Source organism: Gadus morhua, chromosome 15 (genome assembly GCF_902167405.1).
Source record: "Gadus morhua chromosome 15, gadMor3.0, whole genome shotgun sequence".
Lineage (NCBI taxonomy): Eukaryota > Metazoa > Chordata > Actinopteri > Gadiformes > Gadidae > Gadus > Gadus morhua.
This window is the reverse complement of record NC_044062.1, coordinates 24,671,409-24,698,983: the sequence shown is the minus strand read 5'-3', so window position 1 is coordinate 24,698,983 and position 27,575 is coordinate 24,671,409. Positions and strand designations below refer to the sequence as shown.

The 27,575-nt window shown below is 44.4% G+C and overlaps 2 protein-coding genes across 5 annotated transcripts in view; one reads left to right on the top strand and one right to left on the bottom strand.

Moving 5' to 3' along the window:
• On the top strand, positions 1 to 27,076 carry gja5b (gap junction protein, alpha 5b). Its single transcript, XM_030379161.1, is given in 11 exon segments — positions 1 to 176; positions 397 to 703; positions 1,073 to 1,144; positions 2,862 to 2,987; positions 16,240 to 16,416; positions 22,989 to 23,070; positions 23,073 to 23,165; positions 23,168 to 23,265; positions 25,399 to 25,464; positions 25,633 to 25,781; positions 25,868 to 27,076. Coding segments are annotated over 8 exon segments (1,188 nt in total). The 5' UTR covers positions 1 to 176; positions 397 to 703; positions 1,073 to 1,144; positions 2,862 to 2,918; the 3' UTR covers positions 26,322 to 27,076.
• cbr1 (carbonyl reductase 1) overlaps positions 27,071 to 27,575 on the bottom strand; it is a 54,637-nt gene continuing 54,132 nt past the window's right edge. For 3 of the 4 annotated variants that reach the window (XM_030379153.1, XM_030379154.1, XM_030379155.1), the window contains one exon: positions 27,073 to 27,484. In XM_030379153.1, coding sequence (XP_030235013.1) covers positions 27,311 to 27,484 — 174 coding nt within the window. In that variant the 3' untranslated portion in view covers positions 27,073 to 27,310. Of the gene's footprint in view, positions 27,485 to 27,575 lie in introns of all 4 variants that reach the window. The other variant, XM_030379156.1, reaches the window with a different exon arrangement.

Genomic DNA, 27,575 nt, shown 5'->3' with positions numbered 1-27,575 from the left:
GAGAGAGAGAGAGAGAGAGAGAGAGAGAGAGAGAGAGAGAGAGAAGAGATAAAGTCTCCACAGGCCAGGCTCATTTGTTTCTTCGCAGAACTATACTCTGACTGACTGGATGTCTAACTCACTGAACGTCGTTTCAACTCTTTGTGTCAGACTAGCGGACCGAGGTCTGCTACAAGGTAGACTTTTGTATGTTTGCACTTTTTGATGTGTTTGATGGATTATTCCTTTAAACGGATTGTTACACTGGACCATTTTATTTGAAGCCGTTACACTTCAGACACATCTGTCATTCTGCCTTTAAAACGGTAAATGTTAGACTGTTTAACTTTCTTGTCTGTCAAACTCTCTGTGAGTGAGCTCTGCTCCCTGTCTAATGAGCCGCTTCTTCCCCTTCAGAGCACTTGAATGTGATGAACACAGCTCAGAGTGACTTCGATACTTTGAGAAGATCTGTTGTACACGGGATCGCCGCCAAAGCTCAACATTCACAAGACCTCATGTTTTTTTCTGTAATTATTTATTGATTTTGATTCCATTTTTTGGTAGACTTAAAGTACGTTTCATTCTCACAACTGGAACAGCTTGGTATAAACACAAAAACATATACATTGTGCTTTGCTGCTGGATAAGTACTGCCTTAATCCCCCTCTGGTCTGGATTCATTTTATTGGACTCCTTGTTGTATTCTTCTACATCTAACCAGGTAAAGTGTTTGTGTGTGTGTAAGCGAGAGCAAGAGTTGCCAATTACAATTATTCCCTTTTCTGTTTCCTGTATTTGTGCAATTTGAAATGCAAAATGCACAAAGGTGCATGACCACATTGTTACAAGAAAAACTGTATAAAGTATAGTTTATTTTATCAGATATTTTAGTCAGCCATGTTTTTATTGTGTAGAACATGTTGAAATGTAAAAATGCAATTTGGCATACATAGACATACTATGCATATACACACAGACACACACACAGACACAGACACACACACAGACATACAGACAGACAGTATGTGAGGTATGTGACTGTGTTATTTCCGTGGCAGTGTTTACTCTACGTCTTTATTTCCTTTCCCAGAGAGAGGGCGCGTGGGAACCCTGCGTCAGAATAAATCAAACCCTGGGAAACATTATAGAGGAGGTCCTAAAGGTAACACACATTTAGACTACAATAAACCCTGGGACTACATTCTATAATGTCTCCCAGGGTTTTATTTAGTCTAAATGGTAACACACATTTAAACTACAATAAACCCTGGGAAACATAGAGAAGTTCCTAAAGGTTACACACATTTAAACTACAATAAACCCAGGGAGACATATAGAGGAGTTCCTAAAGGTAACACACATTTTAACTACAATAAACCCGAGGAGACATTATAGAGGAGTTCCTAAAGGGAACATATTTAAACTACAATAAACCCTGGGAGACATTATAGAGGAGGTCCTAAAGGGAACACATTTAAACTACAATAAACCCTGGGAGACATTATAGAGGAGATCCTAAAGGTTACACACATTAAAACTACAATTAACCCTGGGAGACATTATAGAGGACGTCCTAAAGGTTACACAAATTTCAATTACAATAAACTTACCCAACTTCCCATACACACACGCATGCAAGCACAGACACACCAATCCTCTAAATGGGTGGATGGCGGGAAAAGCAAGGGAACATCGATAATCCTCCTACAATTCCAAATTCTAAACTACTTAATGTTTGCCGTCCACAAACTAAGAAAACTGCTTAATTTGTACCTTTGTATAAGCCTTAGAACCAGACAAATCTAGGAGTTTATGTTTTACTTGCTCTTGCATGTGTCTGGCCCCCGTTCCATCAGAATGATTTCTAGCTTCCCTGGTCCGGGTCAAGTCAATCCCAAGCGTTGATCTAATGTGTTGTCGTCCGACAGGGCGATAATTGTTTAGACCCAGGCCCTATGGGAGCTGTTGAGGCCTTTTCATAGTCAACCACAATGTGTGATGTTTTCCGTTGCTCTAATTGGTTGTCGGACTAACCAATTGAGTCCAGAGGCATTTTGGTCTGCGCCCGTTGATAATTTCACCGTCCTGCCTGTGTAAAACCTTCGTCATAGAGCCGGCTTTCTTAGTTCATTGGAGTAAGCGAGGCTACGCACGGAGAGTAGACGTCTTTAGAATCATTTGCATACTCTGATTTCAATTTTATTTTAATTCAAGCCACTCGCATGCACGAATGAGTAGACCACATCTCAGTATAGGCTACTATTTACAAGTGCAAAAAGGCCAACATATTCTTTATTTTGCTGAGCACATGTTTTTTATCCCGACAAATGCCTCGCAAGGAAAGTTCCCCTGCTGCTTTCTCATAGTTGGCCACCATCTTTCCCTTTCTTCGTTAAACGTGACTGCATCACCTTCTCTCCCATGATCGTCAGCAGCTCTCAGATTTCGCCATCTCTACAGTTACAACTCCTCATGTTGATTTCGCTGCGTTGTAGAGAACGCCGGGAGGCACGCAATGTTTACAACTTCTCGGGGGTGTGTATTTGCAGACATGAGCAAAGTGTTCGATCAATCGCAACAGAGAGAGCGTACCCATCAATCACAGCAAACTGGGCTACTCAGGACGGGAGGGGGGCTAACGGGAGGGGGGTTAGACGCTGATATGGGTTTTGCAGTAATGAACAGTTGTAGAACTATTCTATCCTAGAAGTACCCCCAAATGCAATTATTAACCCTAAAAAAGCATGATATAGGATCTTTAATTTAGTGGTTCCAGACTTTAACACTGATATAAGCAAATATATATCAAAGTATCCCAATCAACTTCCTGAGAACAAATACTGTGGTCACTAAGATAACCCTTTTCTTCCTTCCGACAGGTTACTACCAAACCGATTGCAGTGCGCTGTTGTGACCCTGCTGTCCTCTGATTGGTCATGGCAGACTGGAGCCTTCTGGGAAACTTCCTTGAAGAAGTACAGGAACATTCTACCTCTGTTGGCAAGGTACCAGGCATATGTAGCACACAAACTTGTTAAAACACACATTCATGCACATATTAATTAAAAGTATTGCCCTAGATCAAACCTGGTCACACAGGAATCCGTGAATTGACCACGGACGCTTAACTCAAAATCCGTGGAATCCTCACGGAAAGACGCCAATTTACGTGATATGGCCACGGATTTTGCTCATTTACATTTAAATTTAGGGCATTTAGCAGACGCTTTTATCCAAAGCGACTTACAATAACTAAATTTGTCATAAGACGTGAAACAATATATCGCTGTCAGTACAGTAATGATGTTCATAGAGCCAAGTGCAAGTACTAACAATTGCTAGGCTAACCCATTCCCCGTGTACAGCAATGCTAGCAGCTACTGCAGATGTTACACAATTAAGTACTATGAACAGTGTTGGGAAGGTTACTTTAGGTGTTGCCTATAAAATCAGAGAGAGAGAGAGAGAGAGAGAGAGAGAGAGAGAGAGAGAGAGAGAGAGAGAGAGAGAGAGAGAGAGAGAGAGAGAGAGAGAGAGAGAGAGAGAAAGAGAAAGAGAAAGAGAAAGAGAAAGAGAAAGAGAAAGAGAGAGAGAGAGAGAGAGATTGCCGATGATTGAAAAGATTGTTCAATCATCGGCATGTGTTTTCCAGCATACGTTTTATGTGGGTGTCTGTCCAAATTCCCCGACGGTCCGACAATTTGCTGCTAGTCTTGGAGTTACCGCTAATCAGACAATAATTCCCATAATGCGCGCGGCTGAGCGGGTGCCTGTTACGTCCAAAAAGGCATATGCTTTGTAGAGCTGGGGCCTGTACTACGAAGCTCGATCAGAGGGTTAGCGAGGTATGTTGAGCTGAAAGCCTGGGTTAGCTGTACCACGAAAGTCGATCTCTTTAAGCGTCGCGGTATCACCATGGTGACTTATGCTCGCAACCAAACCTGGTCGGGAGCAGCTTTTCAGCTTATGCCGCGTTTCCACTGCAGGGTGCGGAACAGATCGGTTCGCAAAGGTACGGGTTGCGTTTCCACCGCAAAAAGTGGGCGTGACCCGGACTTAGCTGTACCCGTTTTGGCCTCGTTTTCAGTACTCCTCCGTTGGGGTACTGAAAACGAGACGAGGCGCCTGAAAGGGTCACGGGAAATTAAAGCTACACACCCCCTCCGTTGATTGGTGGACAGAATTATCACTTCCGGGCGACGTGGGGATAAAAACAAATAAAAAGTAGCCTCGAGGTATTATTCTTTACAATTAACACGTCGCGTCAAACGCTTGCTTGGGCGAACAAGGAGATGGAGACGTTCGTCTGCATTCTTGGGGAGGAAGACGTTGTTTACGATGTTTACGTAGCTGCTGCGGCGATCGACATCCGGCCTACCTTAAAGGGTACTGTCGGCGGTGGAAACGCGACCTCAGAACTGAGCTGGGCTATACCGCCCCCTCCCTACCGCGCCTTTGCGAACCGATCCGTTCCGCACCCTGCAGCGGAAACGCGGCATAAGTATACCCAGAGATCGGCTACTTACATCGGCGCGCGCAGCTTCCTAGCCCCTCCTCCGACAATGGCGTCACCTTTTGTGGGTGTTCCCGTGGACCTCGGCGCACTTATCGTACAGGTGTCTCTCCGGAGACAGAAGGTTTTTCGGGACAGAACCGATCCCTTGGCATTGGCTGATGATATTCTTTATGAGAGATACAGATTCTCATCAGAGGGTATTCGTTATTTGATCGTCCTTGTTGGACCGTATTTTTTATTTGACCTTTAGTTAACCAGGAAAGTCCCATTGAGATTAAAAACCTCTTTTTCGAGGGAGTCCTGGCCAAGAAGCATTTTCGTATGTAGGCAATGCTACACAAAGAAGCCGTGCACTTACTGTTGCGTAGTGTGTCTGTGTTTCAAGTTCGAAGGTGGCCCCGCACGTTAAGTACCGTGTTGTCCATTATCCCTTATGTAACCGCTATGTCAGTGACACAATTAGGCCTAGGCATTTTTTATTCTACAAATTCATATTATAGCTGTGAGAATTGTTAAGAAAAATCACCTCCATAGTCGGAAAACCAAATCATAGGGTAGATTCACCTGAAATTATTCAAATGGATGCTTACAACTTACCACATTGAATAATATTTTTATATTTATTTTTGACTTAGCCCCATGTTCGTAGGAGCGTGCTGGCACCACATATATGGGGGTAAAAGGCATGATTATACATTATATTTTTTAGACAATATGCAGAATCTTTTCACTTACGAATTAACACGGTCGGCTATTTTTTGCCAGCACGCCACCCAAGCCATATTATGGGCAACCGTGTTCCCCTTGGCTGTGATTTGAACTTTGAATTCAGTTGTTCATAATAATACACTGCTCGCCTTGGATGAAGTACACCGCTCTCGCACGATTTATTTTGCATAAGGGTGAGTCAAATGACGCGATAAACCCCCTTTTTATGTGAACGAGCATTGAACCTAAAGCGGAAAATCTGGTCCAACTAATATAATCTAAAGTGAGCGTCGTGGTACCATTGAACTCTGATTGCGAGTTGCGGCTCTGTCGAGCCAGGTTTTCCCAAGAAAGCCTGTACCAATGTTTGTTTGGAAGCGAACCGAGACAAGTGGGGTGTTCCACAAAGCCGGTTTTATCACATAACCGGGTAAGTTAACCCAGGGTTTGCGGTAACCCTAGGTTTTCCGTTCCAAAAGGATCACGGTATGCAGTGGCGCAAAAAGTGGGTATATATGCGGCGCATAGGGGCGCCGCACCAGAGGGGGCGCCAAAGTGATGGAAGTAAAAAAATTGGAGTCGGCGTTTTCTGTTTTTAACAGCGTTTGTGTAACAGAGAGACGTCACTGATAAGGTGCCCCCCCGCTCCTTCGCCTCCCTCCCCCCCTCCTCCCCACACGGCGCTTCAGTGGCACCCCCTCGAACACGCCCTTGAGCCGAGCGCCAGAGCGTCTTCATTTCAACCGCATTGTCATCTGATGACACGTACCTCAATATGGAGAAGCAGAGAAGAAAGCCCTCAGGGTCACAACATAGAAAAAGAAAGATTGGGAAGGAGAAAGGGTGCGCAGGGATGAAAGAAAGCTTTTCAAAGTGGTTGAAAGTCGTTTTTATGTCAGTGTATCAATAGGAGGCTTGTAAATATTCAGGTTATCTAAATCTACTACTAGTAAAACAACAGGTTACTGTTGTCTTGCAACTGTGTACTGATCAGAATGGAGCCTACAATATAACGAATCATAACAAGAGAAATAAAGGAACTTGTTTGCGGTTATTTTGTTTTACTTCAATCTCTATGCAAGTCTTTGCTTTATGTCAATAGAACCAGTAAAAACGGAGTTATAAAGTTGACACTTTATAACTCTGTTAATAATCCAAAAGTTAATAAGTTAATAATCCAAAAAAAAAAAAAAGAAGATTATTATCGTATCTGAATTGAGACTGAATCGTTCTACACAGTATTGCGATGCATCGAAGAATCGATTATTTTTCCCACCCCTATTGGTTACTGTACTCCAACAGTTCTAACAGAGTCTATTGTTTTGCATGTAAGCTTTTTGGTGAAGCTAGAGTTGCTGAAACGCGCCCTGTGGTGGGGTATAATAACTGGCAGTGTCTTTCAAAGATACTGAAGCACCATGAAAGAAGTGGTTGCCACATAAATGCTTATCTGATTGGAAAGAATTGGCATCCCGCTTATGCCTAGGTAAAACTATTGATAGCGAATTGCAGAGAGCCTGTTGACTCGAGTGATCGACTGCATATTCTTCCTTGCAGAGAGAAACCTGCCACTGAGGGGGACAAAATGCAGGAAATCCTAGAAATTGACATTTTCTAGGTATCCTTGATCTCATAGCACGGCATGATGTTACACTGACAGAGCATCTTAGAAAGGCTGCCTCTAAAGAAAACACCGGATATCTGTCCTGGTGCACTCAAAATGAATTTTTTGATTCAATATCAGAGTGTGTTTTGGGTCAAATGTGTGCCCAGATCAAAGAGGGGGGGGGGGGGGCGCCTGCTATGTGTCTGCATACCCCCCAGAAAGTAGGCAGTTGCGCCCCTGACGGTATGTTAGTTGCTATAGAAATTTACTCTGAATCAAACCTGAGGGGTATTCCACAAAGCCGGTTTTATCACATAACCGGGCAAATTAACCCAGGGTTTGCGGTTACCCTAGGTTTTCCGTTCCAAAATGAACACGGTATGTTAGTTACTATAGCATCATATGCTCTGAATCAAACCTGAGGGGCATTCCACAAAGCCGGTTTTATCACATAACCGGGCAAATTAATCCAGGGTTTGCGGTAACCCTAGGTTTTCCGTTCCAAAATGAACACGGTATGTTAGTTACTATAGCAACATATGCTCTGAATCAAACCAGAGGGGTGTTCCATGAACGGAGGTTTAACAAACACTGAGCTGAACGCTGAACTCTGGGTTGATTTACCCTGTGCGGACTAACCCAGAGTTTTCGGTTCCACAGCAGCGGTTATGCATTAGTTCAATCAACTCGGGGTTGGTTAACACAGGGTTGTGCGCGTCCACGCCAAACCTAAAAAGACGTGATGTATGGATCATGGAAACCCTGATCGAAATGGTGAAACGGGCCGCTTAATTCAATTAAATGGAACTTCAGGTTCTCCTGGAGAGCTATGACGAGGAGAAGGACATTATCACAAGAAAAGGGAACGCTAAAGCCTCTGCAACCCGGAGAACCAAAGCCTGGCAGCGGATCGCTGACCGCGTAAATGCGTTAGTTACACGTCAAAAGCGTGATCCTTAATATTTGAGCCATGAATATATAAATATCCCAGTTAAGCATTCTTAAAGATCCTACCACATAACCCCTTTCTTCTAAAAAAACATGTACTCCGATGGCTTCCAAGCGGTCAGCGGATCAAGTATAAAAATGAAGTATAAAAAACATACAAACTGGTAAGCTTTTCCCACCATCGTATTGGTATAAATTTAAATAAGCCATTTTTTAAGCCTATCGTGAAAAGGCAGACATTCGGCAGACTGGGGCCACGTTTATACGTAGCAGGGTATTTATAGAAACAAATATTTCCCCCCCTCCGTTTTCAAAAATAACATTGTGCACACAGCATCGTTTTCAAAAAAGTTGTCGTTTACATCAAAACGCATAAATACGCCGTCGAGCGCCATTATAACTATGCCAAACGTATGGGCGGCAGTGTAGTAGAGCTTAGATCGGGCCCAGAAAATCAAGCCCGACCCGGCCCGAGCCCGTGCACGTTCTGTACGAGCCCGGCCCGACACATTAACCGTAATTATGAGCCCGAGCCCGATTTCAACCCGACTTTTTATGTAACTTTGTACACATTTGTTACTAGGCCTACTCTGCTAAATATATATGTAAGGGATAATGTATAGAACGCCGGTCATTATCGGGAAAATAAGCCCCGACAGGGTGAACAGTATACCGACCGACGCGCAGCGAAGGTGTCTTGCTTCGCCCTGAAGGGGCTTATTTTCGCCAATGACCGGCGACGTTCTATACATTATCCCGCTTATTACACGGCTACTTGCCAAAACGAAAATATAACTTCACATGGTGTGTCTTTTTACAATTTATTCGTTACCAGCATTCTTAGTAGCCGCGTTTACATGGACACATCTGTTCCGCATAGATTTCTATGCGGAACAGAAAATGATCATGTATACGCCTCATTCGGAATACAATTATCTGTTCGGCATAGATTCTATGCCGAATAGAAGTGGTGGTGTAGTCCAGTGGCGTAACTATCGGTAAGAAGGGTATGCGGGCGCGTACGGGCCCGGGCCAATCAGGGGCCCCAAAATAAAAATAAATAAATAAATAATAAAAAATAAAATAAAAAAAATCGCTCCATACCCCCCCCCCCCCCCCCCCCCCCCCCCCCCACCGTCAACAATCGTTCCGAACCCCCCCCCGTCAACAATCGTAACGAAGCCCCCCGGGGGGGGGGGGGGGGGGGGGGGGGGGGGGGGGGGCCCGCCTTGAACATCCTGCATACGGGCCCGTCGTTGCCTTGTTACGCCACTGGTGTAGTCCGTTTTAATCGCCATGTATACACATATTCCGAATAGATTGGGGTTTAACTGCAGCCGCAGTAGTTCGCCATTGGTCCACTGAGCTCCGTCGGTACTTTTAAGCACACCGAACTTCACCGCTGTCAAGGAAAGTGGATTTATTGCCTGATTCACGTCTTTGTAACCCTGCGTTCACACCAAAAGATGCAAAAAGTTGCCGCGCAGCACGATCCCATTCAAAGTGAATGTAGAGACGCGTTGCTGCTTTGCTGCCGCAGCACTTGTTGCCGAGAAAACCGGCAGCAAAATTTGATTTGCGGCGCGGCAAAATCTGATTTGCAGCGCAGCACGCCCGTGCCCGCTGCCGGCACGGGCGGCGGGCGCGTTCACGTATTTTGCGGCGCGTCAAATACTGCTCAAGTTGAAATATTTCAACTTTTCGGCAGCAAACGCGTGATGACAGCCAATCAGCGTTCAACAGCGTTGCCACTGAGGCGTTGCCACTGAGTGACATGCCGTAACAGCCAATCAGTGTTACTCCCTTGGAGTGACCTAGAGTTCACTACCGTTACATTTATTTAGTAACTCGAAAAAACCCACAAATCAGCATTTTGTAGTGTAGTTGTGTTTACAGTTAAACTAAACTATGAGTATGCTAAAGGGCTAGAATAACAACCCCAAACAAAACCCAGTTGGGTAGCAGGCAGCACCAGCCTTCCAGGCTCCGAATGGTCTCATGAACCCATAAACGAGGGGCATTCCGGCGTCTCTCCCTCTTCCACAACAGGTAAAGACATGCAATGCTCGTAATGTCGGCCATGGTTGTGAATGAATTCAGAAGCACCGCGGGCAAAACTTGCCGTGCCGCAAAACTTCCCGCGCTGCAAAACTGTGGCGCAGCAAAACTTTTGCTCCGCGTCAAAACCTTTGCTCCGCGTCAAAAGCTTTGCTGCGCCGCAAAACCTTTGCTGCGCCGCAAACCTTTTGCGGCGCAGCAAAACTTGATTTGCTGCGCAGCAAAACTTGATTTGCTGCGCCGCAAAACTTCGGCGACAACACGTTCGGGCAGCAAATGCATCTTTTGGTGTGAACGCAGGGTTATCACTCCGTAAAAGTAGTCCGGTAAGCGTGTCCGGTTGCTTAGCGACGGGACATGGGTGTTTATTAATGACGTGTCAGAGCGCGTCCGAAATAACTGTAAATGAGTAGGCTACTACTAGTACTTTTGCAGGCTGAACGTTAAAATACTTCTTAACTTAGAGAGATGGCATCTGCAGTAGTGCGCAATTGGACCTTCGAGGATTCCTGGTCACTAAATTCCCGTAAGACCACTCTCTCCCACCAGTCTTGGCTGCGGACTCGCATCCAAATTCCTCTTGTTTGCGGCGGAGCTTAGGGTAAATATAAAGATCTGACGAGAAATTGACGTTGCTGCGCTGTCCTGCTCCTTCTTAATTGAAGGAGCAGGCAGAGAAAAGCTCTCTCCTGCTGTGCTTTCATTAAAATCAAATTTAAAATCCCCGATAGTGATAAGACATCCATTATGTCGCCGCCGGTCCAGAGATGTGTCAGGTGTGCACGAGAGACATAACGGACACTTTTGTTACTGCCATGTATACAGTACATTCGGAACACATTTTAGGAACAGATCTATGCCGCATAGAAATCTATGCGGATCAGATGTGCCATGTAAACGTGGCTATTGTTGATCAGCAGAGAAATAATTTGTCCGCAAAGACGGTGACGTCGCTTAGCAACGGAAGTCGCTGGGCTTGACAAGTCACCGGGCTACTACCCATGCAAGTGAATGGAGCGTTCCACGGCATTGAGAAGACCCGTGTAATAAAGGCCTATAATATTTCTGTTTATGGCATAGATTTCTCCTCAGATTAGGCCAATAAACCAATGATAAAAATAAATAAAAAAATCGTCGATCATAGGCCCGGCCCGAGGATAGTGGTGGGAAATATTGGCTCGGGCTCGGGCAGAGAATCTAAACTCTAGTAGGGAGAAGGATAAAGCCATGCAAGCCAATCAGAATCCTCAGAATCAACAACGAATAACACTCAACGAACGCTCAACGAATAACACAAGCGTCTTCCTGTAACAAACAAACTGTAAACATAGGGCGCTCATATGACGTTAAGCATTTCCTGGCGCATAATGTGACGCTTCAGAACCTAAAACCCCGTTTCTCCCCGTTGACACGACAACACATAACCGGCGTTTTCAGAAATCTCCACTTTGGCCGGAGTTTTTAGAAATGATCATTTTCTGTGACAAAAACGGCGTTTCGTGTAAATGAGACGCCAAACCGCGTGGAAATATCTGCGTTTTCCCTTCGTGTAAACGGGGCATGGATCTGGCCCTCAAATTGTCTTGACCCCGGTGGAGGGGGTACCTGGAGGTAGGCTACCTACCTCCTCAGAGAGTCAGGGGCCATACCCCACTGGTTGAATGTAGGTTTGTGTGTTTTCTTGTATTTTAGATATATTTTGCCTTCGAAGTAACACATGCAAACCATGTGCTTGCCACAGCGCATACTATTCCAAATGTTTCTTTTTTTGGTAACTGGGTAGAAAACTTAAAAGTGACAATTCATCAACTTCACAGATCAAGATGGATTAGTGCGTGTAACGATCAAACATTCTCCAGTGGATGCAAGTCTGTTAGGACTATTTTATACTTTGTGTTGTAAGTGCCTCTCGGCACTTTGTATGATAGGAGGCCAATACAAATCTTGGATGGGTCATCTGAAAGGACTGAAATGTGCTCAGCATCTCCAACATTATAGCCTAGATAAAACTACCATTTGCAAAAAACGGAGGGCTACGCAAATAGTCTGGAGTGAACTGAGGCCAGGTCCTCATTTGGTAGTGTTGGCTATGTAAGGCTATTTAAATATATTTAATATTTGCGCCAGAATCTATAGGCCTATCTCTCCACTCCAGCAAAAAGGCATTTGATATGCCAAGATGTGGCCGTGGTCTTATCAATAGCTTTCCGGTGGATTCATTGCATGTATAATTTGCGCTCCGATATCAGCCGTTCTCTCATCAAAAGGGCATGCCATTGTGAAAACATGAAATCTGCGGTGAACGCGGGTTTAAATACCCAAACCGGGTTATGTTTCAAACTTAACCTGCGCAAAAAATTTGCTCCGACCAGGTTTGATTCAGAGCATATGTTTCTATAGCAACTAACATACCGTGATCCTTTTGGAACGGAAAACCTAGGTTACAGCAAACCCTGGGTTAACTTACCCGGTTATGTGGTAAAACCGGCTTTGTGGAACACCCCACTGGTCGGACCAGGTTTTGCGCAGGTTAAGTTTGGAACATAACCCGGTTTTGGGTATTTAATGCTGCGTTCACCGCAGATTCCATGTGTTCACAATGCCCTTTTGATGAGAGCCCTGTTGATATCAGAGTGCAAATTATTCGTGCAATCCACCGGGAGCGATTAATAAGACCACGGCTAAATCCGAATGACTTTTTGCTGGAGAGATATAGATTCTCACGCAAATCTTTAATGTATTTAAATAGCCTTCTCCACAGTAGCGTGCAGTGAATACATTAACGCCTCGACATGTTTCGATTGGTAGTGATTTTCACCTCTTGAAATTGATTTATTTTCATTTTGAAAGAAACGACACATGGAAGCAATGGGAAACGCCATCTCTCGTTCGGTTGTTTAGAACTGAAAATCCGGTTCCCAGGACAACGTGACATTTTCACTTTCAAGCGGCCCATTTCAACATTTCGATCAGGGTTTCCATGATTCATAAATCACGTCTTTATAGGTTTGGCGTGGACGCGCACAACCCTGTGTTAACCAACCCTGTGTTGATTGAACTAATGCATAACCGGTGCCGTGGAACCGACAGCTCTGGTTTAGTTGGCACAGGCTCACTCAACCCAGAGTTCAGCGTTAACTCTGTGTTTGTTAAACCTCCGTTCGTGGAGTACCCCCCTGGTCGGAGCAGGTTTTGCGCAGGTTAAGATTGAAACATAACCCAGTTTTGGGTATTTAAACCTGCGTTCACCGCAGATTTCATGTGTTCACAATGGCATGCCCTTTTGATGAGAACTGCTGATATCGGAGCGCAAATTATACGTGCAATCCACCGGGAGCGATTGATAAGACCACGGCTCGACATCTTGGCATATCGGATGACTTTCTGCTGGAGTGGAGAGACTCAGGCCCCGTCCACACGAAGCCGAAACCGTTCTATCTATCCGGTTTCGGAGTATCTCTGTAAAGACGGAGTCAAGCGAAACCGGGTAGATCTGTAGAAACGCTGTAGTACACATGCCAGGCCCATAAGGGGCGCTGCTTCTGCTACAGAAATCCAGAAGAAGATTAAATAAGAAGAGGCGAGCATGCGCATAAAGGCTGCCCCCCGAACCACTAACAACACAAACAAACAGTCAGTCAACAGTCTCAATAAATAATGGCTTAGCAAACCGACAAGGGACATGATCTGCTGCAGAACGATTACAAGCCTGTAGTCCGCCATCATCTTTTTTGTTGTGAGTTCTGTGACTCCGCGGGCTTAACAGTCATTTGCTAGAGGGTCGAGGGGTGGGGCGATTACGTCATGGTTTACTGTTTCAGTCGGTTTCAGGCGTCCACACGAATCCAAAACTAAACCGGGTAGATTTGAAACCACCTCCGAGGGTGGTTTCAGAAGTATACGGTTTCGGTCAGCGGATTCACCGGCTTCGTGTGGACGGAAGGCCGAACCGTACAAGACCTTTGCGGTTTTGCCATGAAATCGGCTTCGTGTGGACGGGGCCATAGATTCTCGTGCAAAACTTTTAATATAGGCCTATTTAAATAGCCTTACATAGCCAACACTACCAATTGAGGACCTGGCCTCAGTTCACTCCAGACTATTTGCGTAGCCCTCCGTTTTTTGCAAATGGTAGTTTTATCTAGGGCTAGGCTATAATGTTGGAGATGCTGAGCACATCTCAGTCCTTTCAGATGACCCATCCAAGATTTGTATCGGCCTCCTATCATACAAAGAGCAATATTGTCTGAGTAATATGCCGAGAGGCACTTACAACATAAAGTATGAAATAGCCTAGTCCTAACGGACTTGCATCCACTGGAGAATGTTCGATCGTAGCCAGCGGCTTCATTACAAGCACTAATCCATCTTGATCGGTGAAGTTGATGAATTGTCACTTTTAGGATTTCTACCCAGTTACCAGAAAAAGAAACATTTGGAAATATGCGCTGTGGCAAGCACATGGTTTGCATGTGTTACTTCAAATGCAAAAAAAATCTAAAATAAAAGAAAACACAAATACCTACATTCAACCAGTGGGGTATGGCCCCTGACTCTCTGAAGAGGTAGGTACCTCCAGGTACCCCCTCCATGCCAGGGCGCCCTGAATTTGTGTTTATTAACAGCTCCTCCACCGGGGTCAAGACAAATTTAGGGCTTTTCACGATTGGCTTAAAAAAATGGCTTATTTAAATTTATACCAATACGATGGTGGGAAAAGCTTACCAGTTTGTATGTTTTTTATACTTCATTTTTATACTTCATCCCCTGACCGCTTGGAAGCCATCGGAGTACATATTTTTTTAGAAGAAAGCGGTTAGGTCTATATGTGGTAGGATATTTAAGAATGCTTAACTGGGATATTTATATATTCATGGCTCAAATATTAAGGATCATGCTTTTGACGAGTAACTAACGCATTTACGCAGTAAGCGATCCGCTGCCAGGCTTTGGTTCTCCGGGTTACAGAGGCTTTAGCGTTCCCTTTTCTTGTGATAATGTCCTTCTCCTCGTCATAGCTCTCCAGGAGAACCTGGAGTTCCATTTCATTGAAATAAGCGGCCCGTTTCGCCATTTCGATCAAGGTTTCCATGATCCATACATCACGTCTTTTTAGCTTTGGCGTGGACGCGCACAACCCTGTGTTAACCAACCCCGAGTTGATTGAACTAATGCATAACCGCTGCTGTGGAACCCGAAAACTTTGGGTCAGTCGGCACAGGGTAAATCAACCTAGAGTTCAGCGTTAACTCAGTGTTTGTTAAACCTCCGTTCGTGGAACACCCCTCAGCTGTTCAGGGAGGTCTCGTCGGCTGATTTGGTTCACATCGAAGTGAGGTAGTTGCATTCACATGAACGAAGGGGACTAAACGCTGTTGGTGTGAAAGCATGAATAAACTGCTGAAACAGAAGTATCTTCATGCAATCCATTGATTTCAACAATGTAACTGTATTCTAAATACCAACTATTTAAATTGTAACTAACGGAATACAGTTAGCTATCATATTCTGGGGCACACACACACACAAAGATCCCCGTCTCTACGACCGAGTCAATCTGGTCTCACAGGGATCCGTGAAATGACCATAGCCTATATATATAGATTAGATATATGAATGAAATTCATATTGACGGTATGGCACTATATCCCTATTCTTGCCGGCCCTTTAATTTAATAGACCACTTTCGTTGCTTCGAGGAGTTCTGGGTGTCATCAACTTGCATTGGAGCAAAATCCGTCGCCATATCACGGAAATTGGCGTGTTTCTGTGAGGATTTCAACGGATTATGAGTTAAGCGTCCGTGGTCATTTCACGGATTCCTGTGAGACCAGGTTGCCTAGAATTAGATGTTGTATTGAAGCGACCACGGGCGTTGATGCCGGTTCGCTAAGGATTCTGGGGGTTCTACTGTTCTAGGGGTTTGGAACGTTTCAGGGCCCTCCTGGGTCATTTGTTTTTGGGAAACCAGGGTTCGTAGGTTGGGGTTTATCAATGTTTTGGTGTATTTGCGACTGTTGTGCTCATGTTTTATTCATTGCACCATTACTGAAAGTGTTAGTGTCGTTGAGAGGTTGCATGCGTTTTAGTTTGCAACATGCTGGTGTTATTAAAGGCAATTGCGTTGTCGAGTAGTGTATGAGGTGCAGAACTTCAGCCGGCTGCTAAACTCGGGCTTCCGTCTCATCCTTCCCGTGCTGCTGTATTATTCAAATGCTGCAAACAAAGTCCTCCCCTCTCAGGCCACTCCATGTGGCTCTAGGGTTAGGGTTGTGTTGACTGACCATTGTGTTTCCTCATGTGGCTCCAGGGTTAGGGTTACTGTTGTTTTTCCTTATGTGGCGCCAGCGTTAGGGTTACCGTTGTTTCCTCCATGTTGATCAGGTGTGGCTGACGTTGTGTTTCCTCCGTTCTGCTCCAGGTGTGGCTGACCATTCTGTTCATCTTCCGAATCCTCGTCCTGGGCACTGCGGCCGAGTCTTCCTGGGGAGACGAACAAGAGGACTTCACCTGTGACACCATCCAGCCCGGCTGTGAAAACGTCTGCTACGACCGGGCCTTCCCAATAGCGCATATCAGATACTGGGTATGGTGCATGGTGTAGCTAATCCCTTTGCACTGTAGATAGAGAAGGCTTCTAGCCCACTTGGTTTTCATTTAGGAGCTGGCTTTTTGTCAGTTCGAGCTTACGCTCTCTTGCTCAAGGAACTGTCGCTCTCTACGACCGGTTTGGGTCAGCTTCAATTTGATCCGATTAAGACTTTGGACCAGGATCAATCAATAGAATGCCTTAACCGATTGTTTCTCAAACTTTTTATATCGCATATCACCTGAGAAAATGTGTCCCCCCAAGTACCACCGTTATGACAGATGTTTAGCAATATAACAATAAGATTCAGCTATGCACAGTTCAAGCAGGAGACACATTTATTCTTAAAGTAATATCATTTATTGTGGTAGTCAGCTGTACAAAGTGGTAGTACTAGAACTGAAACGCACACACACAGCAAATGACAACATTTACAAAGTGCCTCCTCCCAAACATGATACGATTTCAAGGGGATAAGCCAAAAAGGCACGTTTATTCCTAGCATAACACAAAGTCTCTTACTGAAAAACACAAAAGAATGAAAAACCTGGGAGGAATCGACGGTCCTATGGGTGGAATCCTATGGGTCCTATGGGTGGATTCCACCCTCGTGGGTGGAATCCCGTCACCCACAAGGACCGGTCTATCTGTACACGAACCACATGGCTAGGAGAGCTCTGAATGAGTGGAGAAGCAGGCTATTTCAGCCCTGCTTCTCTCCCTGCTCCTCAGGTGCTCCGCATCTCCTTAATATGTAGCAGCTCAAATGTCCTTAATGGCACCATCTTGGGGAAATGGGTGGTATACTTCCTCTACAACCCGTCCCCTGGGCTTCCAAGGGCGCTGTCCTGGAGCCGGGTTGCCACACTCCTCCACCCTTTGACCAAGCATCGGGTTGCCTCTGGGCGGCCAGTGCCAAGTGTCATGGCTGGACAGGGATCTCCGCTGGACCAGGTTGGTTCCTCCGCTAGACTGGACCAGTTCCTCAGCTTGGCCGGGTCCTCCACTGAACCAGGTCCTCTTCTGGACCAGACCGGGTCCTCAGCTGAACTGGACCGGGTCCTCCGCGGGACCGGACTGGGTCCTTCGCGGGACCCTATTCTGCACCTACCAACGCTCAAACTCAAGGCCCTACTTGTGGGGTCCGTAGCTAGATGTCTGCTCCCGCTGGCCTCTTTATCTTGGAGCATGCTGCTGCTGTATTGGGGTCCTGGCATCTACTCAAAAATAGTCTGTAGCGTGGCCCAGTTGCCCGCATTCTCCACCATATGTGCCAACCCGGCGCGGTGAGCGAACCACCTCCTCCCAAACAGGACACAATTTCAAGGGGAAAAGCCAAAAAGGCATGTTTATTCCAAACATAAACACATAAAGTCTCTTACTGAAAAACACAAAAGAACAAGAAACCTGGGAGGAATATGGCACGGATATGGGTTTTCAAAGAAAGGAGGAAGCAACACAGCGTAGTCCTAAAAAAGAGTATCCGCATTGTTGCTGTTTCTAAAAGTACAACAACGACCACCTTCTGAAGCAGACTTCAATGCATCGTCGCATGATAATTCTGTTAAAATCTCCTTCTAACCAACAGTGAAGTCCTCTGGCATTTCAGAGGTTTCGATGCTGAATGGGTTTCTCATCATTCACTTTGGCCGTCACTGAGTAGTAATCGCGGAACTGTTGTCTGAGCGAGACAAGGCGTGCAATGATGTTGTTCTTAATCGTGGACTTTGGCCAATCCAACATGTATATTTAGGAAAAATCTTCAGTTTTTCTTTCAGCACTCGTGTTTTGTTGTAAGATGACGTTTGAGATGCGATGGTTTCATGGATTAATTTCTAAGAATATCACCAAATACTACCTGTGCTCGGTTCACTGTCACAGATTTTAGAGTACTGCCCGAAGAATTCTCCTCCTGTCGCCGCATTTCTCTTCCAATAGTTCTCGTTTTGAGCCAAGGGTGTAACCCTTCGTCATTTAAGCGCTTATATCTTGCCGTCAGTATAGCTTGTGGCCTAATCATGGATGTTTGCAAGCAGCAAAACCCTTATATAAAACCAGCTGATGCCAAAAACAAAATGCCAAACTTATTTTAACCCCCATTTTAATGGTCTCATGGTTAAATTGGTTTTCATTCATACTAGTAATTTGATATGTCTAAAAAACATAGAAAGCGCGTTGATTGCGTACCAGTGGTCACGCAGTGTTCACGTTAGCCGGCTATAGCCGGACATTGGCCGATTGCACGCATAGGCGTCGATTACGGGGGGGACATGTCCCCCCCACTACTTGAAATACGAATATTGTCCCCACCAGTTTTAAAAATGTGCAAACCAATTGTGACTGAAAAAATCCCCACACACTCAACCGAAATCGTCGAGTCTAAAATCATGCGATAGGCGCGCTCGAAGACATCATTTATTAGATAGGCCTACCTAATAAACCATTGGAACACACAAGACCGGAACCCATAGCAACGCCGGTAAACAAACCCCGACTCCCGAGAAGCCCAATCTCAATGAGCTCCCCGCGCTACGGCCATCCGGAGGCGCACAGAGCTTTTGGTCGTGATATTATGTATACAATTATATTATATTATATACTATTATATATAGAGCTCCGAGAGTCGCAAACGGCAACAATCACTTTCAACTCCATGCCGCAGTTCACCCCGGACTGCACTGCACTGAGTTTGACAGTTGAACGCTGATTGGCTGTTACATTACACATGTCACTCAGTTGCCACGCTGTTGAACGACGATTGGCTGTCATCACGCGAAATTCGTGTCAAAGTTGAAATATTTCAACTCAAGCGAATTTGTCGCGCCACAAATCCTCGTGAACGCCAAACGCCAAATCAAAAAAATTCGCCCGATACGCGTCTATACGTTCACTTTGTATGGGATCTTGTCGTCCCGTTGCGTTTGGTGTGAACGCACTGGAGAAGTTTCAAGACAGAAAATTGACATTTTTATTCAGAAAATAGCCGGTCCTTTTGCTTCCTATAAAAAGCATGTTTGTGACACTGGATAACGATATGGATACGTCATCTAGCCTGCATGTGGAGGCAGTGGCGAACTTAGCCCTTTGGGGGCTCCAGGCGAACAGTCATTTGGGGGCCCCTGCATCTACCGGTCTCAGTACCTTATATCGCATAATGAGATACTCCATACAAGGGATGAACAAAAGTCACTATCCTTCTTTCATGCAAATGTTAATTATCTATTTACAAATTGAGAATAACATACAAACAATAAGATTAGTTATGTTGACACATTACACTGACTGTTAACCTAAGTCCTCATTTACCTGAGGGTTTCCAGTAGCTCACAGCAGCTATCTGCTGTGAGCTACTGGAAACCACTACTGGAAACCCACTGATAGCTGCGTCCAGCTATCACTATATTTCCTGTGCTCTTCAGACCTTTCATGGTTGATTAGATGCATTGCAAGGTTATTCTAGTCTTTAAATCCTTCCCCACTCAGTTGTTTTTGTTTTCCAGAAAGGCAACAACAAAAGCAAAAAACACGGTCTGCACTTTCACTGTAGACTAACCAAGACCTGTTCACCCTCTCACCATTTTTCATTACTATGTAATAGTATGCTTTTGTGAATCCCTTGGGCCAGAGTGCTGGGTCATCCACAAGAATATGTGTGCACCTGCCCAAGACACAGCAGCTTGGGCCAGAGTGCTGGGTCATCCACAGGAATATGTGTCTCGCAGTCATTGTTATCGTTATTGTCATAAATTTCAATAACCAAAGTGGAAGAAGGAGAGTGAGAAATATTCACTACCAGTTGTGCATCATCTCCGTCAGTTTGTTGACACACGTCATTAGCATCGCTGCTGGCTGAGCCAGAGCCACTTGGAATGAAAGGAGCAGTAACGTGACAGCAAACGACGTTGACGGCTGCTCTTGATCCGCCGACGGTCCCGCTGCCACTGCGGTGGCTGTAAAACAGCTGGATAGCTTTGGCAGCTTTGAAAGAAAGTCCTGCCTTTGGTCTTTCTTTTTATGTGACCCGCTTTCATACGATCACTTCATGTTTCACTCGATTTATGTCTCACTCGATTTCTCTCTCTCTCTCTCTTACCGCTTACTGTTTTGAATTTGACATAATTTCCGCATACGCATGATGAGCGTGATGCGCGTAACATGGAATAGTCCATGTAGTGCAGACTGAAGGGGGGTGCACACGGAAAGATCGTCAAAACATGAGTAATAATTAGACATCCCGATGCTACTATTGTGAAGAGATTTTTATAAAAATAATAAATATGGGGACAAAATATATGCATTGGGGCCCTCTTGACCAGATCAATATTGTAAATAAGAAACTGTTCTTAATGTTTTATCGGGAAAAATAAAGGTAAAAAATAAATAAATAAATCAATCAAAAAAAAAAATTTGGGGGCCCCAAAAACCTTCTATGGGGCCCGGGGCTCCAGGCAAATGCCTGGTTTGCCTAATAGTACGGCCCGCCACTGTGTGGAGGGCCACGTAAGGTAAGACATTGGTTTACGTAAACTTTGCTGCTGGTTCTGTTTGCTCGTGATGACCTGGCCAAAGGTTACCTACGGTCCCAAGCGATTGTGATCTGATTCTGGTTGGTGCTCCAGTTAGTATGCATTGTATATATAGATGGCAGCTAGTAGCAGCTACACATGGTGCGATTGCTATGCCAATGTGGTTATAGTTGTTTTTTCTGATTGAGATATGTGACGACTTGGAGCCTGGTAGGCCTATATCCTGACATAAATATGTTCTCGCATAACCTGTGTGATTATCCTAAACTGTAGGGGATTTTATTTGCGGACAATTTGCTTATGATGTTGTAACGACAACGTACATTGGTCCTTCGCAAGTGTTTACTGGTGGTCAGGATTTGGCAGATGCAATTCTCCTCTGGGCGCTTGTCTTTTTCTTCTTTTTTTAATGCAGCATAACATACGCTACCAGCAGCCCTCGTATTCAAAAGGCTGATGCTCAGTACCTCGTTTCATTTCGTAGGCGCCTTTACAGTCTGGCATTGTTTGTCTGGTAAACTTTGTTGATGTCAAGATAAGTGTTAAATTGCCAACACTGTTCTTTGTCCTGTGTGTATTAGTATTAGGCCTACATATCCCGAGCCAATACCCTGGTGTTTCCAACGCCGTTTTGCAAAACAAGCCAAATCACAAACTGTGGTTTTAAACTTTTATTGTTCGAATAGGATCTTGGGCTGGCCCGAATGCCATTTTTTCAGGCTTCGAATACTCGTTGGTTTTTCCGAGCGAATAGTTCGAATACTCGTTCCAGAAAAAAACACCATCAAAAACAACATTAATAATCCCTATATACTCCCTATATTTCGAATACCCGAACGAGTATTCGAATATTCGAATAATTCGGGCCAGCCCTTCAACACCTGACAATACACTGTAGAGCATATTGTAATGCAGCATTGAATTGATGAATAGCTTACATAAGGGTACCCAGCACTTTTCAAACCACACTCAAGCTTATGGTTATTGTCCCCACCACTTCTAAAAACAAACTGACGCCCTTGATTGCACGCACGCATGGCCGGTATATATAAAATGTAAACGGCCCGCATGTCCGAGAAAAGAAAGAAAGAAGTTTGATCTTGTCGCCCGTCGCGTTGGTGTGAACGCACAAATCTTTCCCGACTGGGCAAAGCTGGCCAAAATCGCCAGTACAATCCCCGTGTCCAGTGTTCCTGCGGAACGAGCCTTTTCTCTCCAAAACAGGATTAAAAACATCTATCAGAAACCGCCTATCTGGGGAAAAGATGAGGCTGATGCGCATATCGAGCCTTGGGCCGGGGTTTGAAAGACTCAACTTTTCGCGAGCAGCGGAGGCACTTCCATGCCATGAAGTTGCGCCAAAAGTAGCCTGCAAGAATTGCAATTATCGAATGAATAATTTTTTACCCGTTTACCATTTTGCCGAGAATGGCTGTTATGTTTTTTTGCCTAGGCTAATTTAATAAATGGCATTTATTGAAACAACTTAGTTTGTGTCGTTTTTCGTTTAAATGTGGACTTATGTGGTGATTATTTAATTATTAGTGAATAACGTCCGGAAGATATTCCAAATGTCCGATATTCTGGAATAGTGTTGGACATTTGTCCGCCCAAGAAAAAGTCTAGCGTGAACGCTGGGTATGCGTGCCATAGTTTGAGAACCACTGCCTTAACCTATAGGAGGAAAATTGAATCTGATTCAAGACTTTAGACTAGATCCCATCAATAGATGCCTTAATGTTATAATTTTTATGATGGCTAGAAGAAAAGAATGCCTTAATGTTACAGCCTCCTATTGATTACATTTAGAGTAGGAGTCTTCCTTGAAGAAAGAGTAGGATATTTGGAAGAACAGTCTTATTACAGGCCGGCAACAGCCACACAGGAATCAGAATGTTTTCATCATTTATTGAATTATATATTATTGATTGCTGAATGACAAATTTCAACAATACGTCCAAACATGCTTCTTGATAATTAGCCTTGCTTCAAGGTGAACCATTTTGTTGTTGTACTTACCTCAACGTGTCCCTCACCACCAGGTTCTCCAGATAGGTGTTTGTGTCCACGCCCCGTCTCATCTACATGGTCCATGCCATGCACATCGTACGCTGCGAGGAGAAGAGGAGGAGCAGAGAGCGGAGATCCAAGAGGAGGGTGGAGGCAGAGAGGATGACCCAGGAGGAGGACAGAAAGGAGGAGAGAGGAATGTAAAGGGAGAGCAGGATGGAGGAGTAGGGAGGAGCAAGAGGAGAGAAAGGGCGTATCCACCTTAGGGGGGGCGTTGCTACGAACCTACATCCTCAGCATTCTCATACGGAGCATCATGGAGGTATGTTTGACAGTCACTAATATGAACCCTGCAAAGAAACAAATAATCACCCTGGACGAGCACCAAAAAATCAAACAAGCTGAATGACTTTTACCTGAGATTCGACCGTCAAAACTTCTCTCAGGAGTATGACAGGGTTTCGCAGGTCCCTGCACGACACTGATGACACCTGCTGCCTGGAAGTCGACCCGGACAGCATCCGCCATCTCTTTAGTAGAGTACGTACGGGCAAGGCCGCAGGGCCTGACGGCTGCCAGCTTTTTTTGCTCAAAAGCTGTGCAGAGGAACTAACAACAGCATGGTGTCCAATATTCAGTCACTAAACATTCACACAGTTCCAGCACTGTGAAAGAAGTCAATTATAACTCCAGTGCCTAAAAAGCCCTGTGCCACAGTAAACAATGATTTCCGTCCCTTGGCCCTCACTTCGATTGTTATGAAATGTTTTGAAAATTTGTTTTCACTGCTCATGAAGGATGTCGAGCCAAAAGTTAGACGTGTACCAGTTTGCGTGTAAGCAGGAATGCAGTACTGATGATGCAATCCTTTGCATCTTGCACTTAATTTCCAAGCACTTTAAGAACACAAAATCTTATGCTAGAATTGTATTTGTTGATTTCAGCTCAGCTTTTTATTTTATTTTATTTTTTCACAGTGCAAATCCACATACTCTTAGAGAAGCTCAAAGACATGAGTGTAAACACCACCTTGATCAAATGGTTTCACTCTTTTTTAACTAACAACACAGCAAGTGAAGGTCAACAGAACACCTGTCAGACACCAATCACTGCAACACAGGAGTCCCACAGGGTTGTATCACCAACACTGTTTACATTGTTACACCAATGATTGTTAGGACTGTGCACCCTAACAACTATATGGTCAAATTTGCGGATGATAACCGTGCTCCTGAGCCTTCTACACAAGGAAATGGACACCTCTGTGAACCAGGATGAGATAAGACCTATTTATTAAGTGGTGTGACACAATCCATCTTATTCTAAATGGTGACCAAAACGCAGGAAATGGTTTTGGATCTGAGGCAAGTGACTGACAATGAGCCAGTGGCCATCAAAAATCAGGAATCACCCAGGTATCCTCATATAAGTATTTAGGGGTTCATATTGATAATCTTCTCGTTGGAAGACAAATATTGACAACCTGTGCAATAGACTGCAACAAAGGTTGTATTTTTTGCGACGATTAAGATTGTACGGCGAAGGCAGCCACATCATGATGATTTTCTACCGTGCCATTGTAGAGAGCATCATTAGATATGGGATCACTTCATGGTCTGGCAACCTAACCGTTAAGCTAAGAAGCAAACTGGCCGGCATGCACAAAACTGCAATGATAATCGTAGGGAGGAAAGAATATGAGCCCTAAATAATTTCCAACTCCCAACACCCACTCTTCTCTGAATATGAAACCCTGCCATCAGGGAGAAGAATCTGTGTGCCGCTTTTGCAAATCGAATCGCCTTAAAATTATCATTTGTCCAAGACTCCATTAAGCTGACGAACAATGTGCAATAGAATAATGTGCAATAAATAGGTTAGCACTTTAGCACATAACACTTTAGAACCAAGCACTTTAGCACATAGCACAATATCCATAAGTTCTAGTGCAATAAACAATTGCACTTTATCCCCATACTGTAGATTCTGTTATACAGCAAGGGGCAATTTAAGTCTATCAAGCTCCATGTTCTCGATGTTAAAATGTTGGTTTGTCTGGTTGTGTTTGTGTCTGTGGTTGTGTTTTTTGTTCTTTTGTATTCTGTGTACCGGTATGTTAAGAAAGCAATGATGCACTGTGCCCAAGACAAATTTCCCCAGAGGGACAATAAAGTTGAACCTTGACCTTGACCGACTGCACCCCGAGATGCTTATTTCTAACTCACACGGGGGGTCACCTGACACGTGTCTGGGGTCAGGGGAGAACACTGACATATAAGTTATGGATATTTGATGATACATTTTATAAAACAAAAAGGTTGTACTGTGGACAAAGAGACCGCTCATCACTTCGTGTGGTGCTCTGCTCAAACCTCAAACTTGGATATTATAGACAGATTTGGTTTTGATTGATGTGTCTTCCTTATTTCAAACGGCTATTTTTTCTTGCTGGCAGGTGGTGTTCTTGTGTCTGCAGTACTTCATGTATGGAATTTTCCTCCATCCTCTCTTCATGTGCCAGGTATTAAAAACACTAAATTTCAAATCATTCATAATAAACAGTTAGACACAGGACAGACGGAATGGCACAGGTAATATCTTGTTATCCTTGTTCTGATCATCCGTCTGTCTGTCTTTGACTGTCTTTATGTCTGTCTCTCTACCCGTCTATGTATCTCTATCTCTCCAGGCCTGGCCATGTCCTCACCCGGTCAACTGCTACATCTCCCGACCCACTGAGAAAAACGTCTTCATCGTGTTCATGCTGGCTGTGTCTGTGGTCTCACTGGCACTCAGTGTGCTTGAACTCCAGCATCTAGCATGGAGACACTGCATCAGGTAGCCTGTGTGTGTGTGTTTGTGTTCTCAAGATAAAGATTAATGTTACCCTCTGTGGCAAAAAATAATGTTACCCTCTGTTTCAGGCACATCATCACCAAGGGGAGAATATCACCCTGCAATAGGGAGTTACCTTTGCCAACACCATTAACTCCACCTCCTGACTTCAACCAGTGTGTGATTGGTTCTTCACATTACCTACCTCTCCCGTTTCCCAACCATCGATTGGCCACTCAGCAGAACTCTGACAACATGGTTGCTGAGATGCATAAGATGGCTGTGGAGGAGAACTTCCTTCAGATGACCTGCTACAAGCATGAAAGACAGACTGGAGACTGTGGCCACATGCAAGACGGTGGCTTCCAGAATGAAGGGGTGGACTGTTCCAACAAGGAGGCATCTTTTCCTCAGATCAAGTACAGTAAAACAGGATTCCCAGTACCAAGCCCCAGTGGAGTTTTCTTCCAGAAGGACAAGCGGCGATTGAGCAAGACCAGCGGGACCAGCAGCCGAACCAGGGCTGATGATTTAGCCATTTAGAGACACTTGAAGAAAACCGGGGCGCAAATAGACACATGATGTCCTGTGGTTTTATGAGTAGAAAAGAATGAGCTCTTCATGAAGCAGTTGGAACACACCCTCTACAGCCAGATCTCATCAAAAAGTTTGGAAGAGCTCAAGGCCCTAGTTACTTGAGGAGGATCATCTCGATGATGGCTCAAAACTGATTCTGCTGACGAAGAGCAGGAACTAATTTGGCTGGGGTCTCATTATGACATGAAAATATTGTGTTGAAACTTTGACTAAACAAGTCTGAGTTTAAGGTAAAAGTTTGAGGTAAAAGCTCAAAAGCAAATAAAACCGGTAAACAGTAACTTTACAATAAGGGTACATTAATTAACAATGATTTACCATTAGTTAATGCAGTAATAACCACTTATAATGTGTTTAGTAATAATTTACTAATGATGTTCACGTTAAGGTATTCATTGATAAATGATCTGATAGAATTAACCGGAACCCACTAACCTTTTACCCTAAAGCTGTGTTCATGCTATATAATGTTTATTATTGCATTAAGGTTAATTAACGTGCCCTTATTGTGAGGTTTTACAAGTTAGACTATGACGAAAAGACAGAGTGCCTCGGGCAATCTTGCCTCCTGCAACAAACGCATACAAAGGTCAACCGCTATTTAGATTTACTGACCCATGTTTGGTTTTGGATCAATGTATATTTTTATTTGCAGTGTACTTTTCTTTGTTCTTGCACAGAATAAAATGCTAATGAGAAAAGGAAATTCAAATTTTATTAAAAGCATAAACATGATTTAAAATCTGTTCAGGTTAGTGTTGGACATACTAAAGAAACATATGTTCTACAAAACCATACTTCTTGAAACAAAAGTGATGATGGCTATGGAAACAGATTAGTTGCTATAATTGTCTTAGGCCATAATATTCAAATCAAATTGTTGGAGATGTAATATTGTTTACTTTTTATAAGAACACACTGGTGTCTTGTCCTTTTCACCATGGCTGCACATGTTTGTCGGACACAAACTGCCCATGGGGCTGATTGGCATCAGGGGGGAGCAGAGCAAGGTAGACTGGAGTCTCAGCGCCCTCTTCTGGTGACTTGGGGGCTTTGGTGCCGGCCATATCGGTACGCACCCAGCCTGGGCAACAGGCATTGAGCAAAATCTATCGTGATGAACACAAAACCAACATGGATCAGATGTTACCCGAGTGTTATGGAAGGCATAACAGGATAAAGGCACACTTGGGCAGTGGA